This window comes from Pseudophryne corroboree, chromosome 5 (genome assembly GCF_028390025.1).
Source record: "Pseudophryne corroboree isolate aPseCor3 chromosome 5, aPseCor3.hap2, whole genome shotgun sequence".
Taxonomy (NCBI): domain Eukaryota; kingdom Metazoa; phylum Chordata; class Amphibia; order Anura; family Myobatrachidae; genus Pseudophryne; species Pseudophryne corroboree.
In genome coordinates, this window is record NC_086448.1 from 691,053,778 (window position 1) to 691,071,473 (window position 17,696).

The 17,696-nt window shown below is 46.4% G+C and overlaps 1 protein-coding gene across 7 annotated transcripts in view; it reads right to left on the reverse strand.

The window, feature by feature from the left end:
• Positions 1 to 7,258: 7,258 nt before the first annotated feature.
• ARMC1 (armadillo repeat containing 1) overlaps positions 7,259 to 17,696 on the reverse strand; it is a 156,968-nt gene continuing 146,530 nt past the window's right edge. For all 7 annotated transcript variants that reach the window (XM_063923797.1, XM_063923795.1, XM_063923800.1 and 4 more), the window contains one exon: positions 7,259 to 10,503. In XM_063923797.1, the coding sequence (XP_063779867.1) occupies positions 10,312 to 10,503 (192 nt within the window). In that variant the 3' untranslated portion in view covers positions 7,259 to 10,311. The remainder of the gene's footprint in view (positions 10,504 to 17,696) is intronic.

Consider the following 17,696-nt stretch of genomic DNA (forward strand, 5'->3'; position numbering starts at 1 on the left):
TTTATGTCTTACATTAGTGCATAAGTGAGAAGGCAGCGGGAATGTATTTATGGTATGTGGTATTACTTTGTGTATTAAGCTGCGCTGTCTTTTTAGTTTTCATTGTTTTATACGTTATTTGTCTGCTCCTGTAGTTCCGATTCCAGCACCACCTGGTTTTCTTCAGATTGGCTCATATGCACAGTACTGGGAAGATGGTGTCAGTATCAAACTGGGGCAAGAAAGCCCGCCAGGAGAATGCTATGGGCACATGCTTATGGGGGTGTGGCCAGCCAGCAGAGGGTTGTGGTCTGCCACCATAGAGGCTTGGCTAACCATTAAAGAGTATCTTTCCATACACACTGAACAATACAGCTGTTGAGAAACTACACATCCCAGCATGCCCCGACATAGCTTTAGCATTCTCTGACAGCAAAACTGTGTCAGGGCATGCTGGGATATGTAGTTTCACAACAGCTGGAGGGCCACAGTTTGGACATGCCTGAATCTAGTGTGTCGCCAAGTGTGTACGGAGCTTTACTCAGATGGCCGATGTGCAAGTGGTCAGATGCTGCATTTTTGGACGCAGCAGCGGATCACACAAGCATGCAGTAGGTGTCTGTTTACATCACCGGCTGCTTTTGCATATTTTCTTACAGCAACTGCGTCCAAAGAAGCACAAGCTGCGTCCATCTCTGAATCTAGCCCACTGTTTATTCTCTGTTAAACTGCACAATGCCGAAATACATATTACATACAAGTAGGGGGCCAATTCTGGGATTCACGGAATTACATTGCGCATGTGCACTTTTGCTGGGCAGAGCTGAGCACTATAGCACAGCGCTGCCCGACTGTGCAGCCCAGGTGGCAGCGGGGTGTTTAAAGCAAGGCGGGCACCCATAAACACACAGTGACTGCGCCGGCGGCATTTCAAATATAGCGTAGTCCGCAAGCCAAACGCAGCTGGCGGACGGGCAGCCAATGAAGGAAGCACCCGCAGTAGCGGCTCCTGATTGGCTGCCCGTTCTGACTGGTTGGCGGCCAGCGCTACATTTGAAATGCCGCCGGGCCGATGCTATCAGTGAGTGTCCCTGGCTGCCGGCTAATAGTAATACTAAGTATCGCTACCTACACCCACCCTCCCTGCTCCAGACATCCTCCCTACACCCACCCTCCCGCGTTGCTCCTTACATGCTCCCTACACCCACCCTCCCGCTCTGCTTCCTACAGCCTCCCTGCTCCCTACAACCACCCTCCCTTGCTGTTCCCTACACCCTTCTTCACTGCCCTCCACTTCCACTCTCCCTACACGGATCCCTACTGGAATCCCAGGATTGAGCGTTTTTCAATCCTGAGATTGAAAAAAAATGGCCCAGGATTGGCCTCCCTACGTACAACAGAAAACACTTCTGGATTTTACAGTAAACCACAGAAAATAAGAATTTACTTACCGATAATTCTATTTCTCGTAGTCCGTAGTGGATGCTGGGGACTCCGTCAGGACCATGGGGAATAGCGGCTCCGCAGGAGACAGGGCACAAAAGTAAAAGCTTTAGGATCAGGTGGTGTGCACTGGCTCCTCCCCCTATGACCCTCCTCCAAGCCTCAGTTAGGATACTGTGCCCGGACGAGCGTACACAATAAGGAAGGATTTTGAATCCCGGGTAAGACTCATACCAGCCACACCAATCACACTGTACAACCTGTGATCTGAACCCAGTTACCAGCATGATAACAGCGGAGCCTCTGAAAAGATGGCTCACAACAATAATAACCCGATTTTTGTAACAATAACTATGTACAAGTACTGCAGACAATCCGCACTTGGGATGGGCGCCCAGCATCCACTACGGACTACGAGAAATAGAATTATCGGTAAGTAAATTCTTATTTTCTCTGACGTCCTAAGTGGATGCTGGGGACTCCGTCAGGACCATGGGGATTATACCAAAGCTCCCAAACGGGCGGGAGAGTGCGGATGACTCTGCAGCACCGAATGAGAGAACTCCAGGTCCTCCTCAGCCAGGGTATCAAATTTGTAGAATTTTTCAAACGTGTTTGCCCCTGACCAAGTAGCAGCTCGGCAAAGTTGTAAAGCCGAGACCCCTCGGGCAGCCGCCCAAGATGAGCCCACCTTCCTTGTGGAATGGGCATTTACATATTTTGGCTGTGGCAGGCCTGCCACAGAATGTGCAAGCTGAATTGTACTACACATCCAACTAGCAATCGTCTGCTTAGAAGCAAGAGCACCCAGTTTGTTGGGTGCATACAGGATAACAGCAAGTCAGTTTTCCTGACTCCAGCCGTCCTGGAAACCTATATTTTCAGGGCCCTGAGAACATCCAGCAACTTGGAGTCCTCCAAGTCCCTAGTAGCCGCAGGTACCACAATAAGCTGGTTCAGGTGAAACGCTGACACCACCTTAGGGAGAAACTGGGGACGAGTCCGCAGCTCTGCCCTGTCCGAATGGACAATCAGATATGGGCTTTTGTCAGACAAAGCCGCCAATTCTGACACTCGCCTGGCCGAGGCCAGGGCCAACAGCATGGTCACTTTCCATGTGAGACATTTCAAATCCACAGATTTGATCGGTTTAAACCAATGTGATTTGAGGAATCCCAGAACTACGTTGAGATCCCACAGTGCCACTGGAGGCACAAAAGGGGGTTGTATATGCAGTACTCCCTTGACAAACATCTGGACTTCTGGAACTGAAGCCAATTCTTTTTGGAAGAAAATCGACAGGGCCGAAATTTGAACCTTAATGGACCCCAATTTGAGGCCCATAGACACTCCTGTTTGTAGGAAATGCAGGAATCGACCGAGTTGAAATTCCTCCGTGGGGGCCTTCCTGGCCTCACCCCATGCAACATATTTTCGCCAATGCGGTGATAATGTTGTGCAGTCACCTCCTTCCTGGCTCTGACCAGGGTAGGGATGACCTCTTCCGGAATGCCTTTTTCCCTTAGGATCCGGCGTTCAACCGCCATGCCGTCAAACGCAGCCGCGGTAAGTCTTGGAACAGACATGATCCTTGCTGAAGCAAGTCCCTTCTTAGTATCTCTTGAAGTTCCGGGTACCAAGTCCTTCTTGGCCAATCCGGAGCCACGAGTATAGTTCTTACTCCTCTCCGTCTTATAATTCTCAGTACCTTGGGTATGAGAGGCAGAGGAGGGAACACATACACCGACTGGTACACCCACGGTGTTACCAGAGCGTCCCAGCTATTGCCTGAGGGTCTCTTGACCTGGCGCAATACCTGTCCAGTTTTTTGTTCAGACGGGACGCCATCTTCCTGCTGAGGAAGTCTGCTTCCCAGTTGTCCACTCCCGGAATGAACACCGCTGACAGTGTTATCACATGATTTTTCGCCAAGCGAAGAGTCCTTGCTGCCATTGCCCTCCTGCTTCTTGTGCCGCCCTGTCTGTTTACGTGGGCGACTGCCGTGATGTTGCCCGACTGGATCAGCACCGGTTGACTTTGAAGCAGAGGTCTTCCTAGGCTCAGAGCATTGTAAATTGCCCTTAGCTCCAGTATATTTATGTGGAGAGAAGTCTCCAGACTTGACCACACTCCTTGGAAATTTCTTCCCTGTGTGACTGCTCCCCAGCCTCTCAGGCTGGCATCCGTGGTCACCAGAACCCAGTCCTGAATGCCGAATGTGCTGCCCTCTAGTAGATGAGCACTCTGCAGCCACCACAGAAGAGACACCCTTGTCCTTGGAGACAGGATTATCCGCTGATGCATCTGAAGATGCGATCCGGACCATTCTTCCAGCAGATCCCACTGAAAAATTCTTGCGTGAAATCTGCCGAATGGAATCGCTTCGTAAGAAGCCACCATTTTTCCCAGGACTCTTGTGCATTGATGCACTGACACTTGGCCTGGTTTTAGGAGGTTTCTGACTAGCTCGGATAACTCCCTGGCTTTCTCCTCCAGGAGAAACACCTTTTTCTGGACTGTGTCCATAATCATCCCTAGGAACAGCAGACGTGTCGTCGGAAACAGCTGCGATTTTGGAATATTTAGAATCCACCCCTGCTGTCGTAGAACTACTTGAGATAGTGCTACTCCGACCTCCAACTGTTCTCTGGACCTTGCCCTTATCAGGAGATCGTCCAAGTAAGGGATAATTAAGACTCCTTTTCTTTGAAGAAGAATCATCATTTCGGCCATTACCTTGGTAAAGACCCGGGGTGCCGTGGACAATCCAAACGGCAGCGTCTGAAACTGATAGTGACAGTTCTGTACCACGAACCTGAGGTACCCTTGGTGAGAAGGGCAAATTGGGACATGGAGGTAAGCATCCTTGATGTCCAGGGACACCATATAGTCCCCTTCTTCCTGGTTCGCTATCACTGCTCTGAGTGACTCCATCTTGATTTGAACCTTTGTATGTAAGTGTTCAAAGATTTCAGATTTAGAATAGGTCTCACCGAGCCGTCTGGCTTCAGTACCACAATATAGTGTGGAATAATACCCCTTTCCTTGTTGTAGGAGGGGTACTTTGATTATCACCTGCTGGGAATACAGCTTGTGAATTGTTTCCAATACTGCCTCCCTGTCGGAGGGAGACGTTGGTAAAGCAGACTTCAGGAACCTGCGAGGGGGAGACGTCTCGAATTTCCAATCTGTACCCCTGGGATACTACTTGTAGGATCCAGGGGTCCACTTGCGAGTGAGCCCACTGCGCGCTGAAACTCTTGAGACGACCCCCCACCGCACCTGAGTCCGCTTGTACGGCCCCAGCGTCATGCTGAGGACTTGGCAGAAGCGGTGGAGGGCTTCTGTTCCTGGGAAGGGGCTGCCTGCTGCAGTCTTCTTCCCTTTCCTCTATCCCTGGGCAGATATGACTGGCCTTTTGCCCGCTTGCCCTTATGGGGACGAAAGGACTGAGGCTGAAAAGACGGTGTCTTTTTCTGCTGAGATGTGACTTGGGGTAAAAAAAAGGTGGATTTTCCAGCTGTTGCCGTGGCCACCAGGTCCGATGGACCGACCCCAAATAACTCCTCCCCTTTATACGGCAATACTTCCATGTGCCGTTTGGAATCTGCATCACCTGACCACTGTCAAGTCCATAAACATCTTCTGGCAGATATGGAAATCGCACTTACTCTTGATGCCAGAGTGCAAATATCCCTCTGTGCATCTCGCATATATAGAAATGCATCCTTTAAATGCTCTATAGTCAATAAAATACTGTCCCTGTCAAGGGTATCAATATTTTCAGTCAGGGAATCCGACCAAGCCACCCCAGCGCTGCACATCCAGGCTGAGGCGATCGCTGGTCGCAGTATAACACCAGTATGTGTGTATATACTTTTTAGGATATTTTCCAGCCTCCTATCAGCTGGCTCTTTGAGGGCGGCCGTATCTGGAGACGGTAACGCCACTTGTTTTGATAAGCGTGTGAGCGCCTTATCCACCCTAAGGGGTGTTTCCCAACGCGCCCTAACTTCTGGCGGGAAAGGGTATAACGCCAATAATTTTCTATCGGGGGAAACCCACGCATCATCACACACTTCATTTAATTTATCTGATTCAGGAAAAACTACAGGTAGTTTTTTCACACCCCACATAATACCCTTTTTTGTGGTACTTGTAGTATCAGAAATATGTAACACCTCCTTCATTGCCCTTAACATGTAACGTGTGGCCCTAATGGAAAATACGTTCGTTTCTTCACCGTCGACACTGGAGTCAGTGTCCGTGTCTGTGTCGACCGACTGAGGTAAATGGGCGTTTTAAAGCCCCTGACGGTGTTTGAGACGCCTGGACAGGTACTAATTGGTTTGCCGGCCGTCTCATGTCGTCAACCGACCTTGCAGCGTGTTGACATTATCACGTAATTCCTTAAATAAGCCATCCATTCCGGTGTCGACTCCCTAGAGAGTGACATCACCATTACAGGCAATTGCTCCGCCTCCTCACCAACATCGTCCTCATACATGTCGACACACACGTACCGACACACAGCACACACACAGGGAATGCTCTGATAGAGGACAGGACCCCACTAGCCCTTTGGGGAGACAGAGGGAGAGTTTGCCAGCACACACCAAAACGCTATAATTATACAGGGACAACCTTATATAAGTGTTTTCCCTTATAGCATCTTAATATATATAATATCGCCAAATAAGTGCCCCCCCTCTCTGTTTTAACCCTGTTTCTGTAGTGCAGTGCAGGGGAGAGCGTGGGAGCCTTCCTAGCAGCGGAGCTGTGTAGGAAAATGGCGCTGTGTGCTGAGGAGAATAGGCCCCGCCCCCTTTTCGGCGGGCTTCTTCTCCCGTTTTTCTGACAACCTGGCAGGGGTTAAATACATCCATATAGCCCCAGAGGCTATATGTGATGTATTTTTAGCCAGCATAGGTACTTTCATTGCTGCCCAGGGCGCCCCCCCCAGCGCCCTGCACCCTCAGTGACCGTTGGTGTGAAGTGTGCTGAGAGCAATGGCGCACAGCTGCAGTGCTGTGCGCTACCTCATGAAGACTGAGAAGTCTTCAGCCGCCGATTTCTGGACCTCTTCTCTCTTCGGCATCTGCAAGGGGGTCGGCGGCGCGGCTCCGGTGACCCATCCAGGCTGTACCTGTGATCGTCCCTCTGGAGCTAGTGTCCAGTAGCCTAAGAAGCCAATCCATCCTGCACGCAGGTGAGTTCACTTCTTCTCCCCTAAGTCCCTCGTAGCAGTGAGCCTGTTGCCAGCAGGACTCACTGAAAATAAAAAACCTAACAAAACTTTTACTCTAAGCAGCTCTTTAGGAGAGCCACCTAGATTGCACCCTTCTCGGCCGGGCACAAAAACCTAACTGAGGCTTGGAGGAGGGTTATAGGGGGAGGAGCCAGTGCACACCACCTGATCCTAAAGCTTTTACTTTTGTGCCCTGTCTCCTGCGGAGCCGCTATTCCCCATGGTCCTGACGGAGTCCCCAGCATCCACTTAGGACGTCAGAGAAAACACCCTACTGTATAATCCCAGCTATAAAATGGCCAAACTAAATCATCATATAATAGTCAAGACAAAGTAAATACACTATATCAATGGTTGTGAAACAAATGGCATTTATCCACAATGGATGTGTGGGTGTGGGTGCGGGTGTGTGTGTGTGTGTGTGTGTTGTGTGTGTGTGTTGTGTGTGAGTGTGTGTGAGTGTGTGTGTTGTGTGTTGTGTGTGTGTGTAAGAAAGATAAAAGTGATAAAATGTAGCAAAACCCCCCAAAAACCTCTCATCTGGTCCGATGTATAATGTGTAACAAAAAAAAAACCCCACAAGACAAGTTTGACTATTTTTTTTATTTTACACAACATATTTCAAAATGTAGTTTACAGGCGGCTTCCACTGTTAGAGCAGCAATAGCAGACAACACATTTTTTGGTGAATGTAAGAGAAAGGGGTAAAAAATAAATCAGATTATTAGTTATCACCACTGTTTCGATGATGCACAAATAATAGCAGGGATTTAAAAAGGCTGAAGTGCAATCCTGCAAACAGTGGTGACGTATCTGTACAGCTGCACAAGACGCATCTCTGGCTACTGAAGATGTTACAGGCATTCAAGAACATTTTCTTAATGTTGTTCTAAAAGGAATCATTACTGTGGACAGCATGCGTCTTTAGTCCGTATGTTTATATGTTTTGTTGCCAGAGCATGTTTATATATTGGGGAAAATATATCCACTAGCAGTAAGTACCAATGTGTAGCTCATTTTACAGAAACATTATACAGATCTTTATTTAAAATGCTAAAGGTTAACAATGCACTAGTATGTTTCAGTAAGCAATTACAAATAAAGCCGTATACCAATTACAATGCCCTGTTTGAGGTCTTCTATCTGGACAATAATACAGAACACACACTTTAATCATATTGGTCTTGGAGGTATATTTACTTTTCAGAAGCGCCAATCTTTTGCCTGCAGAAATTAAAACGGCAATATTATTATGCGTCTTCATTTTTTGGGGGGCAAATCTGCAGACAATTTGTAAATATACCCCTTAATCTCACAAGATTTTGTTATACTCCAGTACTTGAAATAGAGCTTATTCACTAAGTGACAGAGGTTAGGATTAAATGGCCTATAAACAATCCCCAAAACCCAAGTTCTTTCACTACATGCCCATTACTGATCTTTCAGCCAAATACAGATTCATATGTGCTCAAAATATAGGGGTCTATTTACTAAGCCTTGGATGGAGATAAAGTACCAGCCAATCAGCTCCTAACTGCCATGCCACAGGCTGTGATTGAAAAATGAATTAGAAGTCTATTGGCTGGTACTTTATCTCCATCCAAGGCTTAGTAAATAGACCCCTTAGTAACTTTGCAATCAGACTCATTTGCTCTAGTTGATACAACCCCTTTAAAGTGCCAGTTACACCGGTCCTGTCCCATACAGTGGATGCAGCCATTGTGTAGCCATTCCTGAGAATCGGTACAGTAGGAATTAGTGTCACCACTGAAGTGCATGTTCCTAATGGACTGATACAGAGAATATTGACAGCCTATTATTAGGTTGCTTCCACTACGTGTGCGTCTGATGGTTCTGTATAAACAACCAGATTTTTTTGCTTTAAACTGCAAAACCTAAAATCTGAAAACCTAAAGAAAATGTAGTTGTGATAACTTTAGGTAGAAAATGTTGCCATTACAGCTATGTAGGGACAGAAAAGCAATTTATAACTGAAACATTCAGTCTTAACCGAGTATCACACAGAACGTGGGATGGCACGAGTCCTGCCTATTAGCTGTTTCATAACCAAACAGATACATCGGGTGTAGTATTGTATGCCAGCATATTGGCGCCGGAATCCCAACCGCTGGCATACAGACAGCTGGGTGAGCGCAAATGAGCCCCTTGCGGGCTCGCTGAGCTCACCACGCTGCGGGCACGGTGCCGCACGTATCTATTCTCCCTCCACGGGGGTCGCGGACCCCCAAGAGGGAGAAACGGTGTCGTTATGCTGAGTGAATTCTGGCGCCGGTATACCACCCGATACCTCAGATATCTTCAAATAACAATCCCAGATCTGAATATAATCATGGCATCCACAATGTATAACAGAGGAAAATACAAGAGACAGACGACCTAGCTTTCATGGCCAATAACCAGTATTTTAGCACACTGTATTACCCAAATAGACACATAACTTCCATGCACCTGTGACAGGCACAGCACCTTGCAAAACCTTTTATATTCCTAGTGATCAAACTACCATTACATAAACACAAACCAATTGTGCAGCACAATTCCAGGTCCGTACATCTACAGTACACCTCACCCTTGTTTTATTATTACAAACATTTGCAAATATAAAATCACTGCTATTGTTAACAGAGGGGGAAAGAAAATGTATGTACGCCTTTCAAGGGACAGCATAAGCTCTTTAAAGAAAACTGGCACCGTGGTATATTGCAGGCAACAGATGGAATTTTACAAGTTCAATTTTTATTTTATTTTTCAACAATAGTGGTTCTTATTTATTACAAGATCAACCGACTTATCCTTTTACCTTGTTCAAGACCATTACAGTTTCTGCAGATTTCTGTTCATGTTTCCTACTGGATTCAGTGAGGCGCTTTCAATATTAGCGGGTAACATGATTCTTTCTTAAGAACAACTTCAATCACAACTAAAGTTGTCTGGCTGATGGAAACTATGATGTGGTTTTCATTCTAAGTATAAGTTTCGAATCCTCAAGCACTGTTGCCGCTAATACTAAGTCTGCATCAGCACATGGGGGAAATCATAACTTCTCTATGATGTTGAAGATATAAATACTTGGGAAAGTTTCCATTTTTTGTGACAAAATATAATAAGAATGTGAGGTGGTGTTGCTGATAACAGTAAGTACCACAGAAAACAAATACTTCTTTTAAGGCAAAAAAAAATAAAAACCATCAAATAAAAAAATAACCCAACATTTCCTAAAAGGCATTCATGCATGTATCTCTAATCAGAATAAGGATAAAGGTCCTGAGTATTGAGGTGATGAGAGAATTCCTGTGTATTAAACATACCAGTGACCTTAAGGCTGAATCAGACACTTATGAGTGTTCACTATCACAAGTATTTGGCTTATAACATGACAGCAGTAGCATAGGGTGGACCCATGTACAAAGTGAGGCAACGCATTATAGAATGAAGCAACACGCTGTGACCTTTAGCCATGATGTTGCTTTACGAGTTCTTTTACTGTACGTGTGGAACACAGCATTATTTGTATGGTTTAGAACTTTTTATGTGCAGTATTTTATTGCAAATTGCACTTCACTGGGATGATGGAAAGATTTCTTCAGCTCTCGTTGCAGTCTTTGCTCACTGACTCCTTGTCACCAGTAGAAGGATCTAGATAAAAAGTTTGCTGCAGTGCTGAGCCAATTACTTCCACTGTCCATGTGTGTCCCAACACGGGACACTGCCTTATCCTGTTCCTTCATAGGGCTTTCATCTTCCGGTAGGTAGTCTGGTAAATCTGTGTTCTGCTCCACATCTACAGGGGTGTCTTGAAATGGAACCAGCAACTTGAAAGGATAAAAACAGAGAGAGAGTATGTTGATGTGATACTAAACTAGACAGCATAGGACTCATTCAGGTCACAGAAAAAACAAACAATCCTACAGTACATGCAATGTTTTTGCCCCCATAAAACACAGCAAGAGAAGTACCCTATAAGTATGTTCCTGATAGGATAGCTAAGAACATAGACTACTACAAAATAAATTATATTATATGGGGGAGATTCAAATGTTTGAAAAGTCAGTTGGGAGTCAGTTTTTTTCCTAATACACAGGAAAAAACAGACACCCAACTGACTTTTCAAACATTTGAATCCCACCCTATATGTTTACAAGATCACTGAACAAGTATATCTGCTAGACACAAGCACTGGCTCACACAGCTCTCAGAAAGTTATGTAATGGAAGAGGGGGAGAAAGATGTGGAAGATGTCACAATGCAGACAAGAGGGGAATTCCAATGCATCGCTGCTCACTAAATTATGTGCAATGAGACAGTGGTTAAAATAGTGTTCCATGACACTGTACAATAAGCAAACATTAAATAGCAGCCTGAAAAATGAATGAAGGAGAAACTGTAAATAGCAAGATATATTTTATTGACAACCAGTGAGTTGCGTTAAAAAAAAATCATCTTTTTTTTGCATGGGATTGCTACTATAATATACTTAAACAGGGAAAAAGCCACATTCTACTGAAAACAAAAGCACACATATAATTTTCCCTCATGCTGTGTAAAAATAGGATTTTAATTACCTACTAGTAAATCCTTTTCTCGTAGTCCGTAGGGGATACTGGGAATCCATTTAGTACCATGGGGTATAGACGGGTCCACTAGGAGCCATGGGCACTATAGAAGTTTGATTGTGTGTGCTGGCTCCTCCCTCTATGCCCTTCCTACCAGACTCAGTCTAGGAAACTGTGCCCAAGGAGACGGACATACTTTGAGAGAAGGATATAAAAAAAGGAAAGTGGTGAGAATTCAAACCAGCACAACCACAACAAGATGAAAGCCATGCTAACCAAACTTGCAAACAGGGACAACAACAGTACTTAACCAAGTAACCGTGCATGAAGAACAAAGCACCGGGCGGTCGCCCAGTATCCCCTACGGAATACGAGAAAAGGATTTACCGGTAGGTAATTAAAAACCTATTTTCTCTTATGTCATAGGGGATACTGGGAATCCATCTAGTACCATGGGGAAGTACCAAAGCTCCCAAATCGGGTGGGAGAGTGCTGAAGTTCCTGCAGAACTGTTTGACCAAACGAAGGTCCTCAGAGGCCAAGGTATCGAACTTTTAAAAACTAGCTGCTCGGCAGAGCTGTAAAGCCGAGACACCCCAGGCAGCCGCCCAAGAGGAACCCACTGACCTAGTAGAGTGGACCTGAACAGACATCGGAATCGGCAATCCTGCCGTGGAATAAGCATGCTGGATAGTGAGCCTGATAAAGCATGTAACAAACTGCTTCGAAGCAGGACACCCAATTTTACTGGTATCATAAAGAACGAATAGCGAGTCCGATTTCCTGTGACGAGCTGTTCTCTTCACATAGACCTTCAAAGCCCTTACGACATCCAAAGTCTTTGAAGTAGCAGAGGCGTCCGTAACAGCTGGAACCACAATAAGTTGGTTGATGTGAAACGCAGACACCACCTTAGGATGAAATTGCTGACGAGTCCTGAGTTCAGCTCTGTCCTCATGGAAAATTAAGTAGGGGCTCTTGTGAGACAACGCCCTCAGCTCCGACACATGTCTTGCTGAAGCCAAGGCCAACAGTGTGACGGTCTTCCACGTAAGGTACTTTACGTCTACCTCCTGCAACGGTTCAAACCAGTCCGATTGAAGGAACTGCAGTACCACATTGAGATCCCAAGGTGCCGTAGGAGGCACAAAGGGAGGTTGTAAGTGCAGAACACCTTTCAAGAACGTCTGGACCTCAGCGAGAGAAGCCAATTGTTTCTGAAAGAAAAAGACAAGGCCGAAATCTGAACTTTAATTGAGCCTAGGCGTAGGCCCACATACACTCCCGACTGCAGAAAAAGCAGGAAACGTCCCAGATGAAATTCCACCGCAGAATATTGTCTGCTCTCACACCAAGAGACACATTTCTTACAGATATGATGGTAATGTTTAGACGTTACCCCCTTTCTGGCTAGGATCAGTGTCGGGATGACTGTCAGGAATCCCTCTACTGGCTAGAATCAACCGTTCAACTTCCATGCCGTTAAACGTAGCTGTGGTAAGTCTTGATAGACGCACTGGCCCTGCTGCAGAAGAGCCTCTCGAAGAGGCAGAGGCCACAGATCTTCGATCAGCATCTCGAGAAGATCCAAATATAAGGCCCTTTGTGACCAGTCCAGAGCACTGAGGATTGCTTGAACTCTTTCCCTTTTTATTCTTTTTAGAATTCTTAGTATCAGAGGAATAGGAGGAAACAAGTACACTAGCTGGTAAACCCACGGAGTTGTCATGGCGTCTTCCGCTATTGTGTGTGGGTCCCTCGACCTGGAACAATACCACTTGAGCTTCTTGTTGAGTCGAGAGGCCATCATGTCGATTTGTGGATACCCCCACTGTCGCGTTATCCACCGAAACATCTCCGGGTAGAGGCCCCATTCCCTCAGGTGCAGATCATGTCTATTGAGGAAATCTTCTTTCCCCAGATGTCTACTCCTGGAATGAAGATCGCAGACAACGCCACGCCGTGTTTTTCCGTCCAGAGGAGAATTCTTGATACCTCTGACATTGCGGCTCTGCTTTTCGTTCCGCCCTGTCGGTTTATGTACATTACCGCCGTCAAAGTGTCTGACTGGACCTGAATGGCTTGATTCTGAAGAAGAGATGAGGCCTGCAGAAGGGCGTTGTAGATAGTCCTGAGTTCCAGGATGTTTATTGGAAGGACAACTGCCTGACTTGAACATCTTTCCTGAAACTGCACCCCCTGGGTGACTGCTCCCCAACCTCTTAGGCTTGCGTCTGTGGGGGTATGGGTCGACTCAACTTAGGTCGGCAGTCATTAGGTCGCCCATGGAAGGTCGACATGCATTAGGTCAACAGGGGTAATAGGTCGACATGTACTAGGTCGACAGGTCAAAAGGTCGACGTGGGTTTTTGGACTTTATTTTGGTGTTGTTTTCTTCGTAAAGTGGAACCCCAAGTAGTGCACCGTGTCCCCCTCGCATGGCTTGCCTCGCTCCACTACCGCTGCGCTCGGCACAGGTTATTATTCCCAATTGTTGTCCACGTGGATCGTCAAGTATGAAAAAGTAAAAAAAAAATGAAATTTTGTTTAAAAAAATTAATGTTGACCTTTTGACCATGTCGACCTTCAGTGGTCGACCTAAGCTGTGTCGACCTAACGGCCGCATCCCGTCTGTGGTTAGCAGAATCCAATTTTGAATCCCGAACCTCGGACCCTCGACTAGGTGAGAAGTCTGTAGCCACCACAGGAGGGAGATCCTGGCTTTTGGTGACAGACGAATTTTCTTGTGCATGTGAAAATGCGATCCGGACCATTTGTCCAACAGATCCAGCTGGAAGTGCCTTGTATGAAACCTTCCGTACTGATTCACTTCGTAAGAAGCCACCATTTTCCCCAGAAGGCGTATGCAGAGATGCACTGAGACTCGGGTCGGCTTCAAGACAGCCCGAACCATCGACTGGATTACCATTGCCTTTTCCAAGGGAAGGAACTGAGACTCTGTGTCCAGTATCATTCCCAGGAACTGAAGCCTCTGCGTTGGTTCTAGGTGAGATTGTGGCAGGTTCAGAATCTACCCATGATCGAGGAGTAGTCTGGTTGAGAGGGCAATGTTCTCCAACAGCTGTTTCCTTGCACGATGCCTTTATCAGAAGATCGTCCAAGTATGGAACTATGTTCACTCCCTGTCTGCGAAGCAACATCAGCATCTCCACCATCACTTTGGTGAACACCCTCGGTGCCGTGGAGAGACCAAATGGCAGGGCCTGAAACTGGTATTGGCAGTCTTGCAGTGCAAACTGTAGATAAGCCTGATGAGGCAGTCAGATCGGAATGTGAAGGTACGCATCATTGACATCCAGAGACGCTAGGAATTTCCCCTCCTCTAGACCTGAGACTGCCGCTCTCAACGACTCCATCTTGAATTTGAACACTCGTAAGTACGGGTTCAAGGACTTGAGGTTCAGAACCGGTCTTACCGAACCGTCCGGTTTCAGTACTACAAACAAGCTGGAATAGTAACCCTTGTTGTGTAGATGAGGTGGAACTGGAATAATGACATGGTTCTGTAACAGTTTTGAATGGCGTCGTGTGAGTTTACGCTCGGCCTCTTGTGAAACTGATTTGAAGAATCTGTGCGGTGGGAGCTCCTGGAACTCCAGTCTGTAGCCCTGGGATATAAGTTCTATGACCCAGGGATCCTTGCATGAACCTATCCAGATGTGACTGAAGAATTTTAGCCGGGCTCCCACCCTCATGTCTTCCAGGCTTCGCGGTCCACCGTCATGCGGAAGGTTTTGAGGAAGCAAAGCCTGAGCCCTGTTCCTGTGAACCAGCAGTCGCTGGTTTGCGTGGTTTACCTCTAGCACCTCTGGTGGCAGTAGAAGAACCTCTGGCCTTGCCCCTAAATTTGGCAGTCCGAAAGGACTGTAGATTAGGTCCCGAGTAGGCCTTCCTTGCTGGCGGAGCTGCAGAAGGTAGGTATGTGGACTTACCCGCAGTAGCTCAAAAGATCCATTTATTAAGAACATCTCCAAATAAGGCCTCTCCTGTGAAAGGTAGGCCTTTCACTCTTTTCCTGGAGTCCGCGTCAGCAGTCCACTGATGTAGCCATAATTCTCTGTGTGCCGACACTGCCATAGCTGTAGTGCGTGCATTAAGCAAACCTATTTCTTTTATGGCTTCCTCCATAAAATTCGCAGTCTTGTAAATATTGCAGGAGCAAAATAATTTCCTTTTGAGGTAAAGTGTCTAACCCCTCAAGTAAATTACCCGACCATTTAGCAATGGCTCTTGTAATCCACCCACATGCTATAGTAGGTCTCTGGGCCACCCCGCTAGCAGTATACAAAGATTTGAGTGTAGTCTCAATCTTGCGATCAGCCACATCATTTAGGGAGGCTGCACCAGGCACAGGTAGTACAATTTTACGTGAGAGCCTGGAGACTGATGCACTATCGGTGGATTTTCCCATTTTTCCCTATCCTCAGGAGGAAAAGGAAAAGATGATAACCGCCTGGGAATTTGAAATTTCTTATCTGGATTAACCAACGGTTCTTCAAACAGGGTATTTAGTTACTATGACACAGGAAAAGTGGCTTATTTCTTAATATTAATGTAAGATTCCTCACTCTCCTCTGTCACCTTATCAGGGATATTTAGAACTTCTCTGATAGCATGAGAGCCTCCCCTACCTCTGTGTCCACCTCACCTTCCTCCATTTTTGACCCTTCATCATTATTATTATTACATTTTATTTATAAGGCGCCACATGTGTTTCGCAGCGCCGTACAAAGGACAGTACAGGGAGACAAAACATACAGATGTAGCCACCTTTATCTTGACTGTTTCTCCGCCGAGACGGGCGTCTAGCCACGCTAATGCGATAGCTGAGTTTCATCACAGGCAGGCGCGTTGAGACGATCTAGATACTCATCATGCATTACACATCTCCACCACTGTGTCGCTAATGCTCCACTAATCCAGTACTTTCGATCGTACAGTATAGCGGCGGATTGATCTACAGCTCTGGCAATACTGTAGGCGTAACGGGAGGCGGTGGAAAAAAGTATGGAGTACTGTACAGTATGTGTATGGAGACGCAACTACAGTAATTGTGTAAAAGGAAGAATGTACAGTACAATGTATAAACACCGTGCTTTTAAAATATATGAGCGTCTGAGTTCGCTAATGCATAATGGGAATGGAGGACTAGCAAATGCGAGCGTCCGAGTCCTCTAAGGCATAAACCAACAGCAATGGGGCGGGGGCCGGGCGCTGTTTGCAGTACTTTCACACATGAAATTGGAAATCTCTCATGAGGCGTCGTGGGCTAGGGGTGAAGGCTCCCACCTCCCTCGCTGGGAGTCCAGGGTTCGAGACCTGATGTGCTTTCTTTCTTTTTTTTTTTTTTTTCTGTAATAATGCACTGTATTATTTTATTTACATTGTAAGACAGTCAATGGAAGGATGCACACAGGTTTCACATAAATCAAAGTACATCTGCAGGAGCGATTCTTTACGCTAAATGCACCTAAACAGCGGGAATGAAATGAGTGTATTCTGACGCTACCAACTGAGCAAAACAGTACTGTACAGTAGATCTTCAGCGTTTGTGTATTGCACAGGACCTGAATTTCCTCCCTGTGCAGGCCCCCAGGGGGGAAGGGCGATGGGGGTAGGGGGGAGACGATGGAAAATACTGTGCCTTTGAAATGCAATTACTGTACATGAGCGTCCGAGTACACTACGGCATACTGTAAACCAACACCAATGGGAAGGAAGTGCCAACCTTATTTTTAATGTGTTCCCGTGACATTCACTTTAAAAAAAAAAAAATTATCTCCAATACAGTACATCCAATGGAAGGATGCACACAGGTTTCACATAAATCAAAGTACATCTGCAGGAGCGATTCTTTACGCTAAATGCAACCTACAGTACAGTACGGTACTGTAAGTGAGCAAAATAGTACTACAGTGGGCGTTTGTGTATTGCACATGACCTGCATTCCCTCCCTGTCTACTGCATGATCTGTGCAGGCTCCCATGGGGGAAGGGCAACAGGCTAGCAGGAGGCGGAGGAAAACACCGTGCTTTACAAATGCGAGCGTCCGAGTCCTCTAAGGCATAAACCAACAGCAATGGGGCGGGGGCCGGGCGCTGTTTGCAGTACTTTCACACATGAAATTGGAAATCTCTCATGAGGCGTCGTGGGCTAGGGGTGAAGGCTCCCACCTCCCTCGCTGGGAGTCCAGGGTTCGAGACCTGATGTGCTTTCTTTCTTTTTTTTTTTTTTTTCTGTAATAATGCACTGTATTATTTTATTTACATTGTAAGACAGTCAATGGAAGGATGCACACAGGTTTCACATAAATCAAAGTACATCTGCAGGAGCGATTCTTTACGCTAAATGCACCTAAACAGCGGGAATGAAATGAGTGTATTCTGACGCTACCAACTGAGCAAAACAGTACTGTACAGTAGATCTTCAGC